Source organism: Typha angustifolia, chromosome 14 (genome assembly GCF_048772165.1).
Source record: "Typha angustifolia cultivar Huaian chromosome 14, ASM4877216v1, whole genome shotgun sequence".
Lineage (NCBI taxonomy): Eukaryota > Viridiplantae > Streptophyta > Magnoliopsida > Poales > Typhaceae > Typha > Typha angustifolia.
The window spans coordinates 12,972,815-12,996,817 of record NC_133252.1 but is presented as its reverse complement, the minus strand read 5'-3'; the positions used below and the strand labels follow the sequence as shown (position 1 = coordinate 12,996,817).

Below are 24,003 nucleotides of genomic sequence, written 5' to 3'. Positions count from 1 at the left end.
GATATATACCAACAACCCCTCGTGTACTACTTAATAGTAGTAAACATTGACTGAGGCTGGGCAATGGTAGGCATCCATGCATCCACGCGTTTCTTCTTCTAACTTAGCTACCACAAAATTACTACTATCTCTTTTCTCACTCTACTCGTCTTACTCGATAAAGCTAGGTAGCCAACAACGACGACTCGCGTCACCGCGAACTCATGCTTACGTATTCCAACACACAACAGCCAAGTAGATCATCACAGCTATATATCTCTAACATAGCCTATAAGTAACCCCCCAAGTTTCCCCTTCCCATTACACTACTAGTCGAGATCCATCTATATTTAGGCCAAGAGACATGAAGAGATTTAGATTAGGAGGAGAACAAGTAGAGGGGGAGAATACTATCACCATGGCCAACGTGTTAGTGCTCCTCTCACGCGGCGGCGGCGGAGATGACGTCATTAACGGCGTTGAAGGCTCGCCGCAGTCGTTACATGGCCGGGTGTTCGAGTGCAAGACGTGCAACCGGCAGTTCCCGTCGTTCCAAGCGCTCGGCGGGCACCGGGCGAGCCATAAGAAGCCGCGGATCGCCAGCGAGGGGCCGGCAGCCGGGGTCGGGAAGCCGAGAGTGCACGAGTGCTCGGTTTGCGGGCTCGAATTCGCCATCGGGCAGGCATTGGGAGGCCACATGAGGCGGCACCGCGCCGCCGTAGAAGGGTTCGGGCATGGCGGCGCCGCCGTCGCAAAGAAGAAGGTGGAGGAGAGGAGGGTGGTGTGCTTGGATTTGAATCTGACGCCGTCTGAGAATGATGATTTGAAGATTGGTGGGCTTGCATGGATTACAGCTTGTAGATGAGATAATATTCATTAAAGTCACATGGACTCTGATTACCTTTGTTTTAGATCTTTTTATTTATTGGATGATGACCAGAACTAATTAGGAGATACATGTTCATAATTTCTTCTGTTCTTTCTACTTATATTGGTTTTCTATTTGTTGGACTTGGGTGATCATAGATAGTTTATATAACCATGGGAAGCAATTTGGATCAATTTGTTTTCCATTAGATATATCACAGAGCATGTGTTCAATGACAATTGATCTGTAATTCTTTTAGGGGCTTGGTGTTGTACCTAACAAATTAATTATCTGATGCATTCTTTCTTCTTCTTCTTCTTCTTCTTCTTCTTCTTCTTCTTTGGAGCAACTTATGCCATTAATGGAGAGATTATATTATGGAAGACAACAAGTAGGGTGTATTTTGCCACATGTAATGCTGAAAAACTGAACTGGTAAGCCGTCAATACTTGAAAAGCGGAGAACGGCATCTTCCACTAGTCACAGTATGAATGCATTCCTTATATTAGTCAATTTTTTTATAAGCAGGATTGGACTGTCTCAGCGTAATAATGTTGTCAGAAAAGTTTAGGGGTAAAATGATTAACGAATCATGCAAATACTAAACCCCTCAAAAATTAACTTTTTAATGCTTACCCTCGTGGAATTTTCACCACCTGCAAAAGTAGTTACAATACCATTAACTGGCCTTATATTTACTATGCCCTGTAAGTTTTTTTAAAAACAAATCCTCAAGGATATTTCTTTGCGATAAGACATGCCATAGCTAGTTTAAGCTATTCCAAAGATCTTATTATCTACTGCCTGGACTGGTGGTCGAACGATTTGAGCTTTGAAAGAACCAACGCGACATGCAATAGGTATCAAAAGTATAGCAGAACCGAAAGCAATGGAGAGAATCTTATATTCATACGACATGCCATTAAAAAATATTATATTGGTTTGTGCTGAGGAGCTGATTTCTGACGGCGTTAGCAACCTTATTTTGAGATACTTTTATTTTTATTAATGGAAAGTGGAAACGCAACCAAAATAGGGATGGAGCCACTCAAAGCCTCGTTGGCAAAGATTGGTTTTCTTCATAGGACACCTCCGAATAAAACATTAGATGTTTACATGTGAAAGGCCTAGCAAAATTAAAGGAACACGCAAAGGCAAGTTTGGTAGGTTGTTATGCAAGCTGAAAGAACCATTGGTCCACAGAACGACAAAGGAAAGTCCCAGCAATTGCAATAACTATATTGCACACTGAGTAGCAGTAGCAAAGAATAAAAAGATAAAAATACAAACAACACCATATCATTTGCATAACATCTTTCAGCTTTAACAAGCAAATTAGTATCCAACAGAGTCAACAACCACCGTAAACACCAATTATTTGCTTAGCTACCGCAGCAAGCTGATTTCTGCGCTGCAGCACTTTCGGCAGCTGCTTGATCAGATTTGTTGATCTTGATAGTCCGCTCCTGCAAGCAAAAGGAGAGATTAAGCTCCATTTGGGAGGGAAATTTGGCCATTTGTAATCAAGAAAGATGTGTTCTACCTCAGTCTTGGTATCAGTATCAGCCAGACGTTGCTTAATATCTCTAGCTATTGAAAAAAACACCTGCTCCACATTTAGGTTTGTCTTTGCACTCTGCAAAGGTAATATTTGGTCAAAACTTGAAAAGCTGAAAATCTTTGCAATACAGAAACAGAGGAATCATGCTCACAGTTTCAAAAAACTTGATGCCATATTCATCAGCTAGTGCTTGTCCCTTTGAAGTAGGCACAGCCTGGATTAAGGCAAATTGAACAAAAGAAATGAGGAAATTTGACAAACAGACGGAACTATGCTATGAAATCTCCAAAAATAATGATATCTAAGAAAATCATTCCTGCAAAAGCATACCCTTTTGCTTTCATCCATGTCCGCTTTGTTCCCCACCAAAATTTTGTTCACATTATCAGAAGCATGTTGCTCTATGTTCCTAATCCAGTTTCTTATGTCTACATATAGCATCAAAAAGAATCAGAGAAGGACATAGGGGTAATATAATTTCACGGAAGGAAAACTCAGTAAGAAGCAAATACTATTAAAAGATGATTCGTCAGTGACATCATAAACAAGCAAAATGCCCATGGCTCCTCGGTAGTAAGCTGCAGTGAAGATTCAACAAGTTTGTTTTAGCCAATTTTATTCAGAAAAATAGATTGCTCAACATCTAAGAAAGGAACTAGAATACCGGTCGTGATAGTCCGAAAACGCTCCTGCCCAGCTGTGTCCCAAATTTGCAGTTTGATCCGCTTACCATCCAGCTCAATTGTTCGGATCTTGAAGTCAATCCTGTGTAAAGATCGCACTTGTGAGATTTCAAATAAGATGTAATTGGATCAGCAAGCATCTAAATGGTTCACATATTGCTGATTATTTATAATAGGAACCCACCCTATAGTGGTGATGAAGCTGGTGGTGAAAGAGCCATCGGAGAATCTCAAAAGAAGGCAACTCTTCCCAACACCTAAGACAGCAAATTTCCATGTCAAAGTGCTTCAAATGCAATGAGTACAAAAAAGCGAGGCATATACAGGAACTCAACAATCAGATTTCCTTAAGGAGAAATCTGACTCAACCAGAATTTTGTCCACCATAAAATATCATAACTAGAAGAACAACTGATTATAAGTTACAAGTTGCCAATTGTTGACACTAAAATATTAACTTAAGTCGACAACAAAAAAAAAACAAAAGGCATGAATAATGGTAGAAGTAATTCCAAGTGAAATGAAAAGTATGAGGTGAATCTTCTAAGAGAAACAGCTGGTAGTATCAAAGAAGCTAGTAAACCATTACCTAATGGTTCACAAGCAGATCCTATTTGTCTGAGCCAAAATAGCACCAATCAATCTATGGATCAGGATAATGTAGAAGCATAAAATAAAGATCAGTTGTTATCCAATCCTTTCTGACAACTTCAACCTGATCGGGACATCTAGGTATCAGTCAAGAAAAATCATGATTCATTTAGTCATTTTCCATTGAACATAATGAACAGCCACAAATGCATCATTTATAAATTATATAATCCTTGAGTCCATAAAAGTAACTCCCTGACAGATCAAACTTACATGAGGAAGGAACCTATCTGTTATTATGTCAATTGTGATGGTCAATTAATTGACCATTTATATCCACAAATAACCAAAGCTTCCAGCTTTTTAACATTCCTAACAATTTAAAACCATACAAAGAAATTTGGAATGATCTCACAGTCTGAAAATGGAATCCAACATGATCCCCCATGTGGTTTGTGGATAGATGCAGTAACAACATAGGTTAGCAGACTGCTAGAAAATGTTTAACGTGCCCTCAATAGTTCCTTCTTTCCATATCATTTCCACAAGGGTTGAACTTTGAAGTGATCTACCTTTGATAAAGTATCCTAATCTACTAAATTTTAACTTGTTTTACCACAAGAAATGAAGAAAATGTAAGTAGACAATTCGGTTATTTCAATAATCACAATGACATACTTATTTTTCATGTTTCCTACACAAAACAAAGCTCTCTGTATTCACATGGACCCTGATAAGTTGGCCAAGACATGGATTACTTTGTTCAAATCAGTCGATCTCTGTACAAATATTCAACCAAATCTGTTTTGTTTGATGTCTGTATATGCATCTTCCATCATTCTTAATGCCACTACTTTTGCATGATGAAGGGGATCCTAAATTATCCTTAGTTCACATATTCAGAAAAGAACATCGACTCTGCATTCATTCTTTGACATCCAATCTTACTAATGTTAGTACATGAATTCCATAAAACACCCCAAGACAATTAAGACAAGCGGGGATAGATATTTAGCTACCATAAATAATGAGATCTAAGAAGAAGCAGAGATGAATGATATAAAATAATTTCATTCCAAAAAGGGGGAAAAAGGAAGAAAAAGAAACATAAGTTAAGTTAACAAGATACTGAGATAGATATTATCTGTTAAATCAATAAGTTTTACACATTCCCCAAGTTTCTTATTTCTGCTGGTGCAATATTATTTTTAATTACATCTTTGTGTTGAGATAAGGGCAATTGGATGTGCTATGGTTCAACTTCAGAACCCTTATAAGGTAGTTACTGCCAGCGTAGCTCAAACAAAAAAGTGTGACTCATAAGAGAGTGCATAACAACATATCTCACAGAGAGACCAAAACGTGCAAGGGAGAGAAGGTAAAGGAGGCCCAGTGGCCCACCACTAGTGACCTGAAAACTGAAAAGAGAAGAGGAGGTGTTCAAACTAGCGTGGGGGGGTGGGGGGGAACAACAGAGGAGTTCCAGGAAAAGTTTGTCGAGAGAAAGTGCATCCTAGAAATTAAGTCTGCAGAAGTTCCAACTAAGTGGAAGGATTTTCTTTTCATGCACTTCTTTTAGATTTTGTCAAGTTAATGAGCTACATTAAACAGAGGTTACTGAGCTTTTTTGGAAGTCAGGCAAACTCCCAGTGCAAAATATCTGCCAATGGCATCTTTCACAAAGTTAAAGCGATGAGTAGTTCAACCAGATGTCACATTTGACAGGAAAATATGCCTAAACAGGTGAATTTGAAAACAATGTCGCATCCAGATGAAGACTAATGAACAACCCAATGCAAAACCAAGACATACTTCCCAGTAAGACCACAACAACGAAAAATGAAGGTCAAAATTAAAATATTTAAATATATAAGAGAAGAAAAATTGCAAAATTCCATAGGTGCTAGAAATTATCACAAGAAGAACTTCCTCGCATGTTTATACTTCGTACTGCATTAAATCGGAAGGTATCATATTAAGATCCCGTAAGATTCAAAGCCTATAAAACAGGACATAAGCGCAATCCGATCCCTGCTAAACAAACGGCCTACTACTAATTAACCATCTAATTTTAAACCGAGCCAAAATCCCAAAACCGAAGATCTTTTGACCACAATCACATGAAACTCCAAATCTAGACAAATCAATACACATTCCAAACACAATCATCAATACAATACCTAATCGACAACACCACCTCCAAGGAAAGAAGGGGAAAGAGAAAGACGAAACCCTTACCGCTGTCGCCGATTAGGAGAAGCTTTATAAGATAATCGTAGTCCGCCCGAGCCCTTGCAGGTGGAGCCGCCATAATAGAACAAAACCCAGATGCTAAAATCCCTAATAAAACAGAGAAAAAGAGATCAAATCAAGCAACTAAGACATAGATCGGAAGCGGAGATTGGGACCAAGCGACATACTAGATGAACAAATCTACACCAGATTGAGACGATATCGAGTAGAAGAACAGATCAAGGGATTTAGAGAGGGAGAGAGAGAGAGAGAGAGAGAGGAAGGGAGGGGAGCTTTGCGATTTCGATATTTTTATAATTCAAGCGCAAGACTGTGATCGATTTTTTGCTCTTTTCTATCACTTCCGCGCGACCCAGAACTGCCTCCCTCCCGCGGTGCGATCACCGGCGGTGTACTTTAAGGAAGGTGCCAGCTTCTTTACAGTTGAGTTTTTTCGCGGAGCTGGGCTATTCCCAAGTGAATAATTATTTGAAAACTATGAAATTATAACAGATAATAACAAAATCATTAGTGCAGAAAACTTGATATTTTGGAGTATATTATGTATCAATCTATTTTATTATTGGGTGGATTAAATGGCTAATTGGCCATTAATAAAGAAATTACTATTCCCTCTTCACCTGGATTGGCGTGGTGTGCTCACCGTCTGTGGAGCTACGAGCCTACGAGGTCAGCGCATGAACGAGTACCACCATATGGGTGTGGATCGACGTTACAGACTTGGACAACGACTTGCTCATTAAAATGACTATATAACTCTGCCGAATTCGATTGGCTTGATCGAGTCAGACTAGGTTCTGATCCTGACAGCTGGGATAGTTATATTGGGTGTACGCAAACAGTACTTAGTTTTTGGACCAAAATGTATTGGCTCTCTTTTGAGGTTAGTTGGAAATGGTGGAGTTTATTATTTATATTAAGGATATTTTTCATTTCGCACCCTATATTTGACACATCAACACCCTTACTCCATTTATCGGCTACATTCTTGAGTGCCCTGTGCCCGTAGCAATAATACTTTTCCGTAATTAACCCTGGCAATGCTCCTCAGGATTAGGAAACAGTAATCAACACTTGAGTAAGTCATTAGTCGGACTCTATCTCAGTTGCGTGGGGCCCAAGGTAAATTAAAAGGATTCAAAAGCTGCCACGTATTTATTACAAACGCTTCGGGACACACTTCGATCCTAGGACACAAGGCCGACGGCACTGACCATTTGCCAGCTTAGCTTAGGCGAGCCCGGAGCCTCTATAAATACCACTCACTGGTAGCAAAGCGGGAGAAGATGCACAATTAAACTCTCTCTCTCTAGAAATTTCTCGCTTCTTCGAGATCTCAGGAGACTCCTGCTCTGGTGAGAAATTCTAGTGTGATTTTTACGTATGAACTAAAGATCTACCCGAGATTTCCTTGGATCTGATGAGCTCTTTGATGATCTTCACGTATGATTTATGTGTTCTGTTTGCTAATTTTGCAGTGTTTGATGCATGGATGAGATCTTGCTTTGAATGCTTAATTTCCAGTTCCTCTCTATTTCTTTTTCTGCTAATGTTGTACGGATTTTATAGTATGGTAATGTTTTGGTCTCGTTTTCATGTTACGATCTGGCAAATTGATCGATATGAACGTGTGACGAGTATTGAGGTCGGTCTATTTCCATTTCTTTGATCTGGTGAGCTCTTAGATGATCTTTACGTTATGATTAGTTCTGTTCGGTAATATTGGAGTCGTCTCTAATGCATGGATGAATCTTGCTCTCGTTATTTGATTTCGAGATCCTCTCTTTCCCTGCTCATGTTTTGCGAATTAATTAGATAGTAGAATGATGACCTGCTCTCGTCTATCTAGTACGATCAAGTAAGGTGATCAATATGTGGCGCGAGTATTGATTTTTTGCTACTTCGATTTCTTTGATCTGATAAGTTCTTAGACCTTTACACTATGATTACTTCCGATTGGCAATCTTGGGGTCCTTTCTGATGCGAGTATGAGATCCTCTTCTTGTTATCTAATTTCGAGTTTCTCTGTTCTTTCTCGTATTACAATCGAGTAAAATTGAACCATGTCAACTCGAAACAGATATTATTTTATTTCCATTTCTTTGATCTGAAGAGATCGTAAATATCATTTATGAACAATGATCTGGTCTTGTTAGTATGTAATTGTCAAGAAAAGTGATCGATATGAATATATCAACGTGAGACTAGTACTGATTATGTTCTATTTCAATTTATCTTCGGGAATTTGATGAACTTGGTCAGTAAGAATAGAATTATTAGCCGTTTAGCTGATCTGATATTTGGTTTCTTAAAGGTGGGATGTAAAATTGGGTTAAACTTATTTGAGTTTTGTTCTCCCTGTCATTACAGTCAGTCTCAATATCTTGTCCTTGTATTAACTATATGCTAATCTTCCCGCAACATAGCCATATTAAGTAGGCTTCTCGCTCTCTGTAGCTGAACATGGAGCCACCTCGTGAGTCAGATGAAGTGCCAATATCTGACAGTGCAATAACATTACCACTGCCGTGGAGGCCCACAGCAGTTGCAGCTCATCCTTGGCATGATCTTGAGTTAGGTATTGAGTCTATTATTGTACTTCTATCGCATGCTTTTCACAATATATTTACATTTAATAAACTGCTTTTCACGATCTTGAATGCAGGACTGGATGCTCCAAGAATCTTTAATTGTGTAAGGATGTTGATCTTTCTTCATTATAAGATATAATCTGACTCTTTTGTTCTCTTTTTGGATTTTCATACTTACAAGATTTAAATCTTTGAAAATGTGTACTAAATGTTTTCTTTATACAAGATGCCAATTCTTGCCTATATGAATTTAAACTGGTAAACTTTTTATATGGGAAACTTTCAAGAATCTTAGAAGAATAAGTTGACAAAGTATCGCATATGAATCATAAACATATACTGATCCCTACAGGTAGTTGAAGTAGGAAAGGGAAGCAAGGTGAAATATGAACTTGACAAAGACACTGGATTGATAAAGGTCAGCCAAGAGAACTTTACTGCTATTTCCTGATTTAATTTTGCCGATTTGTCATCACCCAAAGGAGCAACTTCTCAACTGTCCCAGGTGAACCGTGTCCTCTACTCATCAGTGGTGTACCCCCACAACTTTGGTTTCATCCCACGTACACTTTGTGAAGATAATGATCCATTGGATGTTTTGATCATCATGCAGGTACTTTTATGTGTGCCACTTAACTTCAGTTCATATCTGATACTTCATCCTCGCATTCATAGTGTTTTCAAGTAGTACAAAGGTTGCCAGTTAATGGTTAATAAATTTCTCAACAGGTGTTGTATAATATCTGTTAACCTGATAAGTGATAATTGATTATCAGCAGCCTCATAGTATATCTTTCTGTCCATGTTGAGTTTATTTGAAGAATTTGTCTAGAACATTTGTTCAATAAGAATCTACTAATCACTACTCATTCACTGTTAATTTTATCGTCAACAGGAGCCGGCTGTGACAGGATGTTTTCTGCGGGCTAAGGCAATTGGTCTCATGACCATGTCCGATCAGGTACGCGCTCATTTATGAATAATTCTATTAATCTTGTGGTATTCTACTGTTTGATAAGTCACATATATGAGGAAAAGAAAAGATCCGATGTCTAATAGGTTTGATTCCTGGATTATTTGAGTCATTTCCTAATTAATTGATAAATCTTGCTGGTTGGAGGAGGAAGTTCTAATGCTTTTGAGTTCTTGAAAACAGGGGAAAAAGGATGATAAAATAATTGCTGTTTGTGCTGATGATCCTGAGTATCGCCACTATGATGATATCAAAGATCTTCCACCCCATCGCTTAGCTGAAATAAGAAGCTTCTTTGAAGACTGTATCCTTGTATATCTATTCCTGCGCTGTTTTTAGACAACCCCCCCTTTGTTCTACAATTTGCAAAGTAGGATTTTCCTTTATAGTTTAAGGGCCACAAACACCTGACTGGAATACAGAAGCTGTCCAATTCGGACAAAAGGAAACCATGAAATACCTCCCTTCAGGAGTTTATTATTTAAAATCCGTTCTCTCTTATTTCACACATGATGCGAGTTAAAGAATGTGGACTAAATTATCCTAGCGGTTCTTATAATGGCTGATCGGCTTTGGTGTACAAGTACTCTGAGGCCAGTCAAGTCATCTTATCTATCAAGCCATAATCACTAACTAACATCGTTCGATTGAGCCTTGTGTTGTGGTTATCTTTTAACATCTAGCTAACCATCTATGTAAATGATGATACACTATCTTATACTACTGCGTTAACTTTTTCTGGCCCATTTCATTGTCATTTAGTCTGGATTTTTCTTGATTCTGGACAAACTAGACAAGAAAAATGAGGGAAAGGAAGTTTTGGTCTACGATTTCCTATCTGCTGCTGCTGCTTATAATGCCATAGAGTACGCCAGGTAACCCAGCTTTTGTGACTAGAAAGAAGTATATGTTCATTTAGTTTCATTCAGAAACTAACCCAGCTTATACTTCTATCCATGCAATCTGCAGGGATTTCTATGGAATATTCTTGGCGCATGGCAGGAGGTAGGATCCAAAATAATGAACCATTCTGAGAACGCAATTTGATCTTTTAGTGTCATTTCATACTGCGATATTACTCATCATATGATGGGCCATCTGCCTATCTAAAATTGTACATATATACCCATCCTTAGCTTCAGATATCCATTATAGTAAGTCTGCACCATAAGGGGTCAATTTGGTACAAGGCAATCGCACCATTAGAGATCTCAAGTATTGCAACTTTCAACATCATGCTTACTTACTAGATGCCCTATGACCTAAATGATTTGGCTTGGGATTGGTTCTATGTAGCAGATACTAAATGCTCCGAAGCTCCTCGTTCGTCCTTTGAAATTTCTCAGATTGGCAATTACTCTGTATATATCTAGTTGTAGACAATTGGCTTCTTCTAAGAGCCAATGCCAACCTTGCTGCGACGAACTTTACATCGAAGTCAGACAGGTAGTTTGAATTCACCATTGATTGGAGCCATCAGCATTGTTTCCATATATGCATATGTAATTTTGTATGCGAAAAGCATGTCGGAATAGATATGCCCGTCCAGATTTCTTTGACTGCGTCTCCTGCACTACAACAAATTTTGGGTCCATTTGCTGTCACTATTACTTCGAGACTTCGAGTTTGATCCGCAGTTTAAGTTGGATAAACAAGGGGTCAAAGATCGCACCACTTTCGGAATTTAATACATTCATATATATATATATATATGCAGTTGAACCGCCGCATGGCTATGAGTCATCTTGCTTGGTCCATTTGCCAAAGATTGTGGTGCTTCCAATATCTTCAAAGATCGAACTGCTGTTACGAATGGGTGCTCTGGCCCACAAGGGAATGCATTACATCTTTTGATGTCTTAGGGGCAGCCAAACTCCGGTATGTATTCAGTTAATTCACAGCTTATTTTATCAATAAATAAATAAAATAAAAAGAGGTGGACATGAGTACACGTAGATTAAATGAGAAGATGGTTAACATTTGATTATGCAATATGTTGTTTTGAGGCTACACTAATATCATGCCATGCACCAAGCTTTTTTATGTGCTCATGGTGAGGGCACTCCGCGGCCGCCACTGACCCAAGTGGCCAAGTGGCTAATATGGTAACTTGAATAAAGAGGGGGTCAAAGAGGGGGGTCGATCAAACTTGAAACTTGTGCTACGTAGAATGTTATATTTCTACTGCAAAGGTAATGCATCGTAGACATCTTTAATTAACGTAAACAGCGTCGTTCAAAAGACTTGCCCACGGAAATGTACAAAAAAAATTTATAAAAGAAAGGAGAGAAAAATTTAAACAGACGGGCTTATTATATTCTCTACTTTGCTCGCTGTATAAACCATCAAGTCTAAATCCAAAAGCAACCAATGAAAAGGTTCTAAAAGCAACAAATAGAAAACAATAGGAGGGCAAAAAAAGCTGGAATAGATTCAGCATTTGCCATAAGTACAAAAGAAAGTGGCCACAACAAAAGTATTTTTTTACATAATTGCCCTCAACATTTTCAAATATCTTAATTATCATTATATCTTACTTACTATAATGGTAAGCTTAACCAAATATTTATAACAAATCATTATCAAAGTTAATAAATACATATAAATACTTAAAATATCATTCTTTTTAAAGTTTAGAGGGTAAAATATTTATCAATAATTTTTATCTTACATAAAGAATATTTTTTTCTTATATTATAATATTGGATAAAATATTAGATAGCTTTTAAACAATTTTAAATAATGTGTCCAAGGGTAAAAGATTCTTCTTTGTAAATCTAAGTTCAACTTTAATCATAATTAGTTAATTTTAATTAATGGAATGATATATATTTTTTTAAGAATAAAGAGATTTCAGTGGTAATTATAATATTTAAAAAATATGATGGCAATTATGATATTTCGAAAGATTTTAGTGATAATTATGTAAAAATTCCAAAAGAAAATTGAAGAGATAGGGCCGAGTGAGATCGTGCTGGAAGCATATGCGGAGAAGATGCCTCCCATTCCAGCCTACAAAAGGCCACCTAAACCCACCAACTTAGCTCTCTATTCTTCTTTAACTCTCTCACATTTATTATTATTGTATTTAAGCTCATCTCTCGTCTCCCATGGAAGTCCTCATCCTCCCCAGGCGGCGATGGAGACATCGAAGGAAGTCCCTGAGGCCGTGATCGATGAGAGCCGTGAAGGGCAACTTAGTATCTTTGGCAGTCTTCACGTCGACTCGTGAAGATGGTTTGTGAAAATTACTACTCATTTTGATGATAATGTTAGATTCCCATACACGTAAATTTCTATGTATTAATTCTTGGAGGGATCTCTTGCTGTTTGTCTTTTACCTATTTTAATCATATTTGATGAAGGAATTTTATAGAATGGGATGCAGCGAGCGCAGCAGCGAATCATCTCTTTGGGTTTTCTGTAAGTAAATGACGAAAATAATCCATTTTTGTATCTCAGTATATTTATTTTTTTGAAATAAATAAAAATATAATAACATCTTACCGAATATAAATTCAAACTCGAAACCTCTTAACCTGTTGATACATCATGAGCCCCCTAAATCTCTAATTAATGAGATATAACATTGTATGTAGACTTTCTATATGCAAAAGAATAAAAAAATAAAAGACCCAACAGACTCAAATTTCAGATCTATGGAAATTGTGTGATTGCTGGATAAGAGAAAAAAAATATGATTAGAAGAGTTATAAAGAACCCACATTAATTATCACAAGTTTCATCTTACAATAGGAAGAACTTTTGATAAAGAAATAGGTTGGCTCGTGAGCTTGGTTATTTGACAAGCACATTTTGCCAGCATAATTATCCAAGCAAAACACCAGTAGCTGTATAAGCTTCAATCGAATGCTCATCTACTGAGACCAACATGATGAACAATAACAAGGTGGAATAACAGACATGACTACACTGCTGTTATTGTTCCAAAGGACACACAATGCTTCATTTTAGATGTGCACTCTGACTCATAATATTTTATCCCTGGAACCGTACATCTTAAAGCATAAAATAAGTATCTCACTGGACAATGCAGCATAGAAAAGTAACCACTCATTGCAACCCAAAAAAACCACTCGAAACACCAAGGTACAAAGGAATGAGACAAAAGATATCTTTGTGCAGAAAGTCCAATTCAACTTTCACATTTCATGGTTTAGATCAACAATACACATCGATCAGCAATGGCATGCATTCACACAAACTACTGAAATATAAAAGGCAAGCATAGATGAATGCTAGTGTACTCTCACCAAAATTCTGCTACAACCAATGTTTGAACATGACACTCGCATCATTTTCTAAAACCTGATTAGAACTTTCTGAAAATAGATTAAACTAGAAGAAATATCACCAAGATTACAAACAGTAGCCAATTTTCGTACTAGATTGAGTTCCGAATTTCAACAGAGCATCAAATAAGGAACAAGTAAAACCAGTTGTGAAGTTCCAGAATCACTTGAGGGAACCTCGCGACCGTATTACGGTGAGGCATCCTCCATCTTCAGTAAGCATCTTGTCTAATAGAAAAATCCAAGTACTTTACCACCAACATTTTTCCTCCTGGCTTCTTCATGATCCATAATACCCGCAGAAGTTGTGAGAACAATGTAACCAAACTGCACATCAATTGAATAGAAGTAATTTCTTAATGTCCGTCACATAAAAAACTAAAATAAAAATTCCATAGTTTAATACACAGCTAAACAAAGTTCTAATATAAAAAATAGTAGCAGAAAATTCAATTGAGAATCCCCAAGCCTTCTAGAGTGATAATTAAGAACTGACCTGTCGTGAAGGAAGCAATCTAGCAGTCCATGGCTCAATTTCTTTGACACCAACATCAAAACGAGGACTGATAACACCACATTTGTTCAACCTCCCATTTAATTCAACCACAATTTTACCAGCTCTATGATCATCAACATATTCAAACTCACCAATGTATCCTACAGAACCATATATGCAAAAAATAATAATAATTAGGCTTCAGTGTTTCCACGATCAACATTGATACATTAGTAGCAGGACTAACCATGCTTCTGCATGACCAAGAGGAACTTGATGATCACTTTCGAGGATGGCCTAATCATAACCTGCCTCTTTCCACGCTTCTCAGCATTGTACATGCTCTTGAGAGCATCATTCAGAACACTTACCCTCACCATCCTAACAACTACATTTAAACAGAGAGCAACATAAGAAATAGACAACCAATTTAAAAAGGTGCATCTTTTTCCAACATGTATGTTGCTGTAACATAACAAAACACCAAAAAGATTTGCTTTTTCTAGTTTTATTGTTACCATGGACAGAAAATAACGAGAAAAAGTATATGCTGCATCGGGCATAACCGTTGTCGATATAAATCCGAATCACATATATTAAAATTACCAAAAGTAAGGTAGGAAGATCAACAACAAGTATTACCAAAACACTTGAGACTAAAATTAAAGATTGGAAAGATCCGAATCAACTCAGATATAATAAATTAACCTACGATCCATCGCGACTAAACTAATCGATGTGAATTTAAATCGAAGAGCCAAACATAGGAATCGAACCTCGAGAGCGGGAGAGAGATCGCGGGGAAGAGAGAGCGGCTAAAACCCTAGCTCGCGGTAAGACTCGAGAATTCGAAGGAAAGAGAGGGCTACAAAGCGATGCCGCCAACTTAAATAAATTTGGCGTTATTTATGGCCCTTGGATCGCCAACCAACGGTAGATTTGCTTGGTCTGCTGACTGCTGTTGCCCTAGATTTCGTCATATGCATGCTCTGTAATAGAATACCGACACGTGTCTGTATTGCCATACTATATGGGCCACATGAGAGCTATTTTAAAGCCCAAGCCATGATAATTACATGGGCTCACGAGCTTAAGTTTTATAGATCGTACTTTTATTTTATTTTTATCGTTTAAGACCCTATTTTTAATATAAAAATATTTAGACTTCCACTGAGCTTTAATCACTATACTAAACCGTTATCAAATTACTAGATAATTTTTTTATAATAATTATTTATATTCAGTAGCTATTAGGGGTGAAAACGGGTCGGATTAAGTCCGACCCGACCCGCTATCCGATCCGGATCGGATCGGATACGGATAGGAAAATCCTATCTGATCCGGATTCGGATACGGATACGGATAGCTATTTCCAAAAATATCCGGATCCGGATCCGGATATGGATAGCCTTTTAGAAAAAAAATCCGGATCCGGATACGGATACGGGTTTAGTTGATTTTATCGGATACGGATTCGGATAACGGATATCCGTTTACCCGCTTAATAAATACTTAACTAAAGTTACTAAACCCTACCTGTATCTCTCATCTACTCACCATCTCCCCGACTCCCCCAAATCTCCATCGACCTCACTGCTACCCGCGGCGCCGCCCTCACTGCTAGCCCTCACAGCCTCACCGGCTCACCCATTTCCACCGCCTCCCTCCTCCGGCCCTTCCTCGTCGACCTTGGCTCTCCTCCACCGGCCCTCCCTCGTCGACCTCGGCTCTCCTCCACCGGCCTCACTCCACGGGTCCTCGATCCCGTCGCCTCCATCTAAAATTAGCCCACCACCCTCACCACCATCACTGCCTCCATCTACTCACCATCTCCCCCAAATCTCCATCGCCCTCACATCCTCACTGCTAGCCGCGGCACCGCCTCCATCTAAGGACAAAAATCCACATCGCTCTCACCTGTTTTCACCGCCTCCCTCCTCCAGCCCTCCCTTATCAAACTCGGCTCTCCTCCACTGGCCCTCCCTCGTCGACCTCAGCTCTCCTCCATTGGCCTCCCTCCACGGGTCCTCCTCCTCCACCGCCACCGACCCTCCCTCCACGGGTCCTCCCTCCTCCACCGCCGTCGACCCTCCCTCCACTCCATTGGTCAGGTATATTAATGCATTCATAGACATTTTTAACCTTTGGCAGGATTGGGAGTATATTGGCCATGATAAAAGGAAGAAGATGCCCAAAAATATTAGGGATATCTGGATGCTTGCAGTACTCTACAATCCTACCTAAATTCGCACCATAATGAAGTCAAATAGCACTCACCGGCAATGCAATGAAGGGCAATATCTTCTATTGTTAATATCATTGCTGGGAGAATCTAGAGTTACTGATAGATTAATATAAGCACAAATTATGCATATTTCTCTGCTATCTCAAATAGAAAACCTTAATTGGTCTTTTCTTGTATGGCAATCGATTGACATATGTGGATGGTTTATTTTATACAACCTGCACTCAATACTTTATTAATTTGTTTAAAATTTGATACGTATTTGTTTAAGATCCGAAAATTTATCCGAACACTATTCGATCCGTATCCGAAACTATCCGATCCATATTCGAAAACTATCCGATCCGTATCCGAAAATTATCCGTATCCGTTTTCTTAGGATATGGTTTTAATTTTTGCTATTCGTCAAATATCCATATCCGAATCCGTATCCGGATAAAAAATATGGATTCGGATATGGATTGAGCACTATCCGAGCCGTATCCGATCCGTTTTCACCCCTAGTAGCTATGCTTTTAAAATCCAATAATAAGTTTCGCATTTAATTAAATTAATATTGTACCTAATTCCACAATGACCAAGCTTGAGGGTTCGAGAGAACGTTCGAACGTGATGAATCCTAGTTGGGCTCGACCATCGATTAAATTACTTGGAGTGTCTAAATTATCGTGTCCACCTCAGCAATCCGCGACTCACAAAATCGTAGCCGTTAATCGTTCCCAAAAGCAACGGCTACTGCAGAGCCATGTCATCGATCCGTGCATCACATTATTCAACTAATAAGAATCCATGCCCATTTCCTTATAAATAATGAACCAAACTAGCCATTCCTCTGCATCTCAATCGAAATCTCTCTGTTTCCCTCCCGATCTATTCGTCGTCAGTCAGTCAGTCGATCTCCAATGGCGCCCAAGGCCGAGAAGAAGCCCGCGGAGAAGAAACCAGCGGAGGAGAAGGAGAAGAAGACGGTGGCGGAGAAGGCCCCCGCGGAGAAGAAGCCCAAGGCGGAGAAGCGACTCCCCTCGAAGGAGTCGGCGTCGGGCGACAAGAAGAAGAAGAAGAAGGCGAAGAAGAACATCGAGACGTACAAGATCTACATCTTCAAGGTGTTGAAACAGGTCCACCCTGACATCGGCATCAGCAGCAAGGCCATGGGCATCATGAACTCCTTCATCAACGACATCTTCGAGAAGCTCGCCCAGGAGGCTTCCCGCCTCGCCCGCTACAACAAGAAGCCCACCATTACGTCTCGGGAGATACAAACCTCCGTTCGTCTCGTGCTCCCCGGTGAGCTTGCCAAGCATGCCGTCTCCGAGGGCACCAAAGCCGTCACCAAATTCACCAGCTCTTGAGCGTCTAACAAGCTGTGATCTTGTCTTCTTCCTATGTTCTGGAAGCACATTGATGGATTTTGGTTCGGTTTATTGTAGTATACTGCCTTTTTAACCTGGATTAAAGAATCCCTTTTATCCCTTTAATTTATTTCCTCACTTTTAGTTCCAGTGTTGTTCGGATCCTCCGATATGTTACTAACAATACATGTCGGTATCACTAAAATTAACAAAATTAACCCACACCGAGAACAGCTACCATTTTCTTCTAGATTAACTAACTAATTCGCATGTTTATTAATTAGCTTTCTTAAAGCAGTGGAAAACAGATGCCACAAAAGAAAATTAGGAAATATGGTGGAAAGTATCCAAAAAATTAATAAAGCAAGTTTAAGACTGAGCTTAGTTTAATAAGATTATGTGATAGCAATTAATCCATAATGAGCTATAAAACAAATTGACTAAAAAGTATTGGATATTGCTTCTCTTAAAATAATTCGTCTCTAGTTGTGAAAGCGGTAGCTGCCAGGGAGGCATTTCTTTATATATAGAATTATCAATGTTTGACTCTTAGTCTGATTCACAGCTGCTTATCAACATTTTGGGACTTTAGCAATTATTAAAATTATAAAGTTAACCAATTTTATAGAGAAATCAATCCTGCCATTGACTACTTAAGTTTTGAGTGTACTTGGTATGAAATTTTTTCTTCTTAATTTGTATAATTTTTGGCATAACGGGCTATTTTTTTTATAGGTTTAATTACATTTTTACTCATAAACTTTGATCTAATATTATTCTACCTTCTATGTACTATATAAGTGTATAAATAGCTCTTAGATTTTTAAAAACTATAACCTCTTAGATGTTGTTAATAGATGTTATAAAATTACTTTTCTATCTTTCTATTATTAAAAAAAATATTATTATTTATTAGTTAATAATATAAAATTAGAGAAAGTCATTCTTCTTCGTATCTCCTTTTCCCTCCTAATCCTGCTAACTTCTTCTCATCTCATTCCACTCATATTCCTATGTAGAACTTTCCCATCAACTTTAGAAAATGTCAAAAATATTTCAAGCGTGGAAGAAGACATAAGATGCTAAATATGTGGGGTATTTGGTGGTGTTGTTGTTTGTATTAGAAGCCACGTGGGAAAGATATAGAGATGGGATGAAAAATTTTACTAGGATTTAGGGATGGAGATGAGTTGGGAAATAAAAGGAGTATAATGACTACAATTTGTAGTTCATCGTATAAGAAAGAGATGAGATAAAATTATCTAAAAATATTTTTTTATTCACAAGAATAATTTTATCTATTTAAAGATAATATATTATTTGTATGTTTTGCATGTGAGTTTAATCGACGGAAGACTAATAAACGAGTTTAGTTATAATTTTTTAAAAATTTTAAAAAATATTTATATAATTTTATAGTACGTGGAAGCAAAATAATATGAAATTAAAACAGAGTGAGGCAAGGTGTAATTAAATAATTTATAAATATATAAAATATTCTCAATCATTATACTGTCTATGGAGTGTTTTGGTGGACCCCAAACGTCCCCACCAACCACACAAACCAAACTCCTCACGTTACGGAAGCACGAGACAACCTTTCCACGGCCCACGACAACGAATGAGAGTCTGACGCGTGGTGGATAACCCCTTCGACTCGCACCACTCGGTGAGCCACCCAATCCACTCATGCCTGCAGCAGTGCAGCCGCAGGGCGGCTCAACGGTTGGGCCCCGTGATACTGAAACGGACTCGGGCCACCAAAGATAACGGGGTCCCACCGATAGATTGCCGCCACGTAAGGTTCACCAGATACGAGCCGCCCACATTGGGAGATTCTCCATGGCTCGTCGAACCAAGTATCTTCCCGGTCTTTTTCCTTATGTACCCCTAAGGAACTGACATTTATATATTACACCTCATGCTTAAATAAGGTACATGATTTGTTTATCGGTAATTAAGCCAGGATTTATGTTAAGAATATCAATCACTAGATTTTAGGATTAAGGTGTGATGTAAACATCGAGTTTAAAAGGTATGCACATGCAAATAAGGGATTTTTAAGGGATGTATACGCAAAGAGCCATTTTATTAATCCGGCCGCGGCGAGAGCAGAACGTCCTTCGAGTTCTTAGTTGTAGGACTCTCTCTCTCTCTCTCTCTCTCTCTCTCTCTCTCTCTCTCTCTACTCTGCCCGCCTCCTTTCTCGATTTAGTTCTAGGGTTTGGAGCAAGTCGAAGACGCCGCCGAAGGAGATGATGGAGCCGACGATGTCGGGCGAGGATGCCGAGGGAGAGGAGCTCCTCTTGCCGGAGTCCGGGGAGCGGGAGCCGTCGTGGCGGCTCAACTTTGACGACTTCCGGCGGTCGGATCACCAGGAAAAGCCACCTCGTGGCTTCCATGATTGCCTCGGCGTATTAGGTCTCTCTCTTTATCTCCTACTTATTCTTCCAATGCATCTCATCTGTGATATCTGCGGTCTATCTTTTCTCCAAAGAGCAAAACGACGAGAAAAATATTCTGTATGATTAAATTTTCTTCGTTGTTTAATTAAAAGTATCGTCGATCGATCGCTGGTGTTTCTGCGTTCTAGTTTCTTTTCTGATGTTTTTTTTTTCAAAGTCCTTTGGTTGCTCTGCTTTGGCATATGAACCTTTGTATAGATGAATATTTTTGTTCTTTTTGTCCTGCTATACAAAAAATATTGGATATATTAGGTGATGAAGTAGTGCGCTGAAATGGTTATCGGAACATCACGCACGTTTGATATATTGTAAGACAGAGCATGGTTTGGTTGATCTCACAGTATTTTCTGCAGGGGTTTTAGACTTTTAGTAACAGGAAATGATATTTTACCAATTAATAAACTTAATTTGGAAAGCAGGAGATACAATTTTCTATGCTCTCATTATTGTGTTGTCTTATTCTTTGCTCATGATTTGTATAATATGATTGAGAGAGTATTAGACTTTTACTAGTCTTAATTTGGAAAACAGGTTGTCTTATTATTTCTCTAGTTAATGCTTTTCTAACATTTTATAGAACATAAATTACCTAATAATTAGTTACTAAACCTTCCTGTATATGTCTGGATTAGACAATGTTTTCCCCAATTTCCCTTCATTCTTTCTCTCTTTTGGTTGAGAGATTGCTGCGACATGTTTGGAGTTATAAACAATTTCAATTGATGGCTTTCTTCGAGGAACTGAGTTCAGTCTTTGGTTTTCTCATTGAATTTTGTGCATCATATGTTCTTCTCTCGGAAGATCTACCGATGGGAAAATCTCCGAGCTTTTACCACCCTTGGTCATACCTAATTTATTTATGATGGAACGCCAATGTTACTTCCTCATTGTACATAATGCCTATAGGTACTGGGGACGTTGTGGCTGAGTACTATCAGCAGCAGGTGGAAATGCTGGAGGGATTTAATGAAATGGATATATTGACAGAACGGGGTTTCCTTCCTGGAATGTCAAAGGTTGGCAGTATATTTCTTTAGGCTGTAAGCCTGTAAGTATGGGGTGAAAGAAAATTTATTTTTCTTTCTATCATTTAGTAAAATGATTGAGTCATGCAGGAAGAGCGTCAAAGAATTGCCAGAAGTGAGACAACAGCCATCCGATTATCAAATATTGCGAACATGGTTCTCTTTGCTGCAAAAGTTTATGCTTCTGTAAGGAGTGGTTCATTAGCCATTATTGCATCTACATTGGATTCTCTCCTTGATTTGTTATCAGGGTTTATCCTGTGGTTTACTGCCTTCTCTATGCAAACACCAAATCCTTATCAATATCCCATTGGGAAAAGACGTATGCAGCCCTTGGTGAGTTTCTCTTTCAGTGATTCAAAACAAATCACAGGCCTCTTTTGATTGTTGTTCTTTCAAGATCTTATTTCTTTTCATTGATTAATATTGATATGCTTATTCAATGCTGTAAAGTTTGTATATCTTTGTATTACACTATATTTGAAAGCAAAATTTTTCAATAATCTGGTGTCATGCATTTTTATTCTGTAGCATAGCAACATACAATCATTTTCTGTGGGTTGTCGAAATGAGCACATGTGAACTAACTCCTTTCCTTTGATTTTAGAATTTTCTACACATGTTTATGCTGCTTGCACCCTATCCTTTGATTAATATTTTTAATTCTTCCCCTGCACCTTTGATAGAACTCAAAAGGCACCATGAGGGACCTCTGCATTTGTTATTATGGTTTTCAAAAAACAGTCGAGTAGGATGGCTTTTTGTGATTTGCTAAAAGATATGCGGGAATTGAAATGAAAATAGTAGTGTGAAAATGACAAGCAAACACGAAGCAGAGTACAAAATGGGAAAGAGACATGTCTTTTTCTAGATAAGGTAGGTGATTTTTAAATCATCTTTCCACTAGTTTAACATTACCGTAGAAATAAGAAAACCAATAGTTTTGAACTTTTGATGCACAAGCATATACATTCTTGTGCCGTATTCTTGTTCCTGTTCCAATACAAGTTACAACTGTGTACACAGTAGTAGTTTTATTATTTCCTCTTTACTTGTTTTATTTATCTGTCATCATACTCAAAAGCGAATACTTTGTGCAGGGAATCCTTGTTTTTGCATCTGTTATGGCAACACTAGGTCTCCAAATAATCTTAGAGTCAGTACGCTCTTTGGCTTCTGATGTAAGTAAATACGTTTGCTTGCCGACACACAAGCATATTCATCTCTTTTCTGAAACTTGGTGCATCTTTAGTTTTTGTAAACTTCACTTAATCATGCTTACATCTTCCACCTCTTAAAGATGTAGAACCGGTTTCTTTACCCTTCGCATATAAGAAGTTATTGTTTTGGACAATTAACTATCTCTATCTCCACTTATAGCATTTAATCATTAGAATATAATGTCGCCAACTGCTGATTACTATATTGCTCACTTGAACCCCAAAGAGTGCTTGAACTTCTAATATTCTGGCAATACTTTTAATGCTTACACACATTAAATGATTGCAAAATGCAGGAAGATGAGTTCAGCTTGACGAAGGAGCAAGAGCAGTGGGTGGTAGAGATCATGCTATCTGTGACATTGGTGAAACTCGTTCTGGTTGTCTACTGTCGGTCATTCACTAATGAAATCGTCAAGGCTTATGCACAAGACCACTTCTTTGATGTTATCACCAACCTCATCGGCCTTGTGGCAGCACTTCTTGCGAATTACGTCGAAGGTTGGATTGATCCTGTTGGCGCTATTATTGTAAGTCAAGATGCAATCATCTCCACCTGGTTACACTCTTCTACCTTTCACATGATGAGCCTAAAAATTATTGGATAACTTCTATGTACCATCGTATAGACGCATAAATTGGTTGATGTTTTTCGTCTTTCTGGAACTCCTGCAGTTATTAATGCTTGCTTCAAACTGATACTGATACTAGCAGCTGTCTCTCATTGCAGCTGGCATTGTACACCATCAGAACATGGTCAATGACTGTGCTGGAAAATGTCAACTCCTTGGTAGGCCGATCTGCGGCACCAGAATACCTACAGAAGCTGACATACCTCTGCTGGAACCACCACAAGGCCATAAGGCACATCGACACCGTGCGAGCCTACACATTTGGCTCGCACTACTTCGTCGAGGTGGACATCGTCTTGCCATCAGAGATGCCGCTGCGAGAAGCCCACGACATCGGAGAAGCACTGCAAGAGAAGCTCGAGCGGCTACCGGACATCGAGCGAGCCTTTGTCCACCTTGACTATGAGTTCACTCACCGGCCTGAGCACGCTCAAGCCCATGATACGTAGTCTGAGGTTTAAGTATTATAAGTATTTACTGCAACAACTCACTGCAGCTAGTATTGATATTTTAAGAATGCTTTGATGACATGTAACATTGTGTACATATAGTTGTCCAGTACGAGCATTTGACTTCTAAGTATCCGAAATTGTCTGGTAGCCTAAACCCTGCTGGGCCTCAAAGCTCTCCTAACTCGAGGAATCAAGTCTATCCGGAGTTCACATAGATGGCATAGTAATAGTTCAGAACCAAGTTTGAAAGCCTCAAGATGTATTAGTATATTTATCTAAAAAATTCTTGCGAGCCGTAACTCCA

The 24,003-nt window shown here is 38.6% G+C and overlaps 6 protein-coding genes and 1 long non-coding RNA gene across 8 annotated transcripts; 5 read left to right on the top strand and 2 right to left on the bottom strand.

Moving 5' to 3' along the window:
* Positions 1 to 299: 299 nt before the first annotated feature.
* LOC140776202 (uncharacterized) lies at positions 300 to 1,162 on the top strand. Its single transcript, XM_073119825.1, has one exon. It carries the CDS (start codon positions 344 to 346, stop codon positions 842 to 844), a length of 501 nt encoding a protein of 166 aa, XP_072975926.1. The 5' UTR covers positions 300 to 343; the 3' UTR covers positions 845 to 1,162.
* An 833-nt stretch (positions 1,163 to 1,995) lies between these two features.
* On the bottom strand, positions 1,996 to 6,320 carry LOC140776758 (ras-related protein RABE1a). Its single transcript, XM_073120599.1, has 9 exons — positions 6,103 to 6,320; positions 5,921 to 6,022; positions 3,276 to 3,348; positions 3,073 to 3,173; positions 2,921 to 2,986; positions 2,739 to 2,836; positions 2,560 to 2,622; positions 2,391 to 2,483; positions 1,996 to 2,313 (listed from the first exon to the last, which is right to left on the bottom strand). Exons 2-9 carry the CDS (start codon positions 5,991 to 5,993, stop codon positions 2,230 to 2,232), a joined length of 651 nt encoding a protein of 216 aa, XP_072976700.1. The 5' UTR covers positions 5,994 to 6,022; positions 6,103 to 6,320; the 3' UTR covers positions 1,996 to 2,229.
* Positions 6,321 to 8,398: 2,078 nt separating this feature from the next.
* LOC140776436 (soluble inorganic pyrophosphatase 4-like) lies at positions 8,399 to 11,310 on the top strand. The gene is made up of 9 exons (XM_073120146.1): positions 8,399 to 8,513; positions 8,601 to 8,629; positions 8,879 to 8,944; positions 9,032 to 9,139; positions 9,422 to 9,487; positions 9,683 to 9,803; positions 10,293 to 10,374; positions 10,469 to 10,504; positions 11,217 to 11,310. Exons 1-9 carry the CDS (start codon positions 8,399 to 8,401, stop codon positions 11,218 to 11,220), a joined length of 627 nt encoding a protein of 208 aa, XP_072976247.1. The 3' UTR covers positions 11,221 to 11,310.
* A 1,261-nt stretch (positions 11,311 to 12,571) lies between these two features.
* On the top strand, positions 12,572 to 12,960 carry LOC140776580 (uncharacterized). The gene is made up of 2 exons (XR_012106903.1): positions 12,572 to 12,770; positions 12,865 to 12,960. It is a non-coding gene; the product is annotated as an uncharacterized lncRNA (long non-coding RNA).
* A 775-nt stretch (positions 12,961 to 13,735) lies between these two features.
* On the bottom strand, positions 13,736 to 15,203 carry LOC140776020 (small ribosomal subunit protein uS8-like). Its single transcript, XM_073119559.1, has 4 exons — positions 15,085 to 15,203; positions 14,556 to 14,696; positions 14,309 to 14,469; positions 13,736 to 14,139 (listed from the first exon to the last, which is right to left on the bottom strand). The coding sequence occupies exons 2-4, from the start codon at positions 14,686 to 14,688 to the stop codon at positions 14,041 to 14,043; spliced, it is 393 nt and encodes a 130-aa protein (XP_072975660.1). The 5' UTR covers positions 14,689 to 14,696; positions 15,085 to 15,203; the 3' UTR covers positions 13,736 to 14,040.
* A 2,187-nt stretch (positions 15,204 to 17,390) lies between these two features.
* Positions 17,391 to 18,055, top strand: LOC140776128 (histone H2B). Its single transcript, XM_073119710.1, has one exon. The coding sequence runs from the start codon at positions 17,456 to 17,458 to the stop codon at positions 17,903 to 17,905; it is 450 nt and encodes a 149-aa protein (XP_072975811.1). The 5' UTR covers positions 17,391 to 17,455; the 3' UTR covers positions 17,906 to 18,055.
* A 1,971-nt stretch (positions 18,056 to 20,026) lies between these two features.
* Positions 20,027 to 23,829, top strand: LOC140776159 (metal tolerance protein 5-like). 2 transcript variants are annotated; one of them, XM_073119773.1, is made up of 7 exons: positions 20,027 to 20,042; positions 20,121 to 20,326; positions 21,277 to 21,386; positions 21,486 to 21,731; positions 22,496 to 22,576; positions 22,912 to 23,145; positions 23,346 to 23,829. In XM_073119773.1, the coding sequence occupies exons 2-7, from the start codon at positions 20,161 to 20,163 to the stop codon at positions 23,694 to 23,696; spliced, it is 1,188 nt and encodes a 395-aa protein (XP_072975874.1). In that variant the 5' UTR covers positions 20,027 to 20,042; positions 20,121 to 20,160; the 3' UTR covers positions 23,697 to 23,829. The 2 variants fall into 2 exon arrangements, with proteins under 2 accessions (XP_072975874.1, XP_072975873.1); XM_073119772.1 differs by lacking the exon at positions 20,027 to 20,042 and having other exon boundaries at positions 20,049 to 20,326.
* The last annotated feature ends 174 nt before the right edge of the window (positions 23,830 to 24,003 follow it).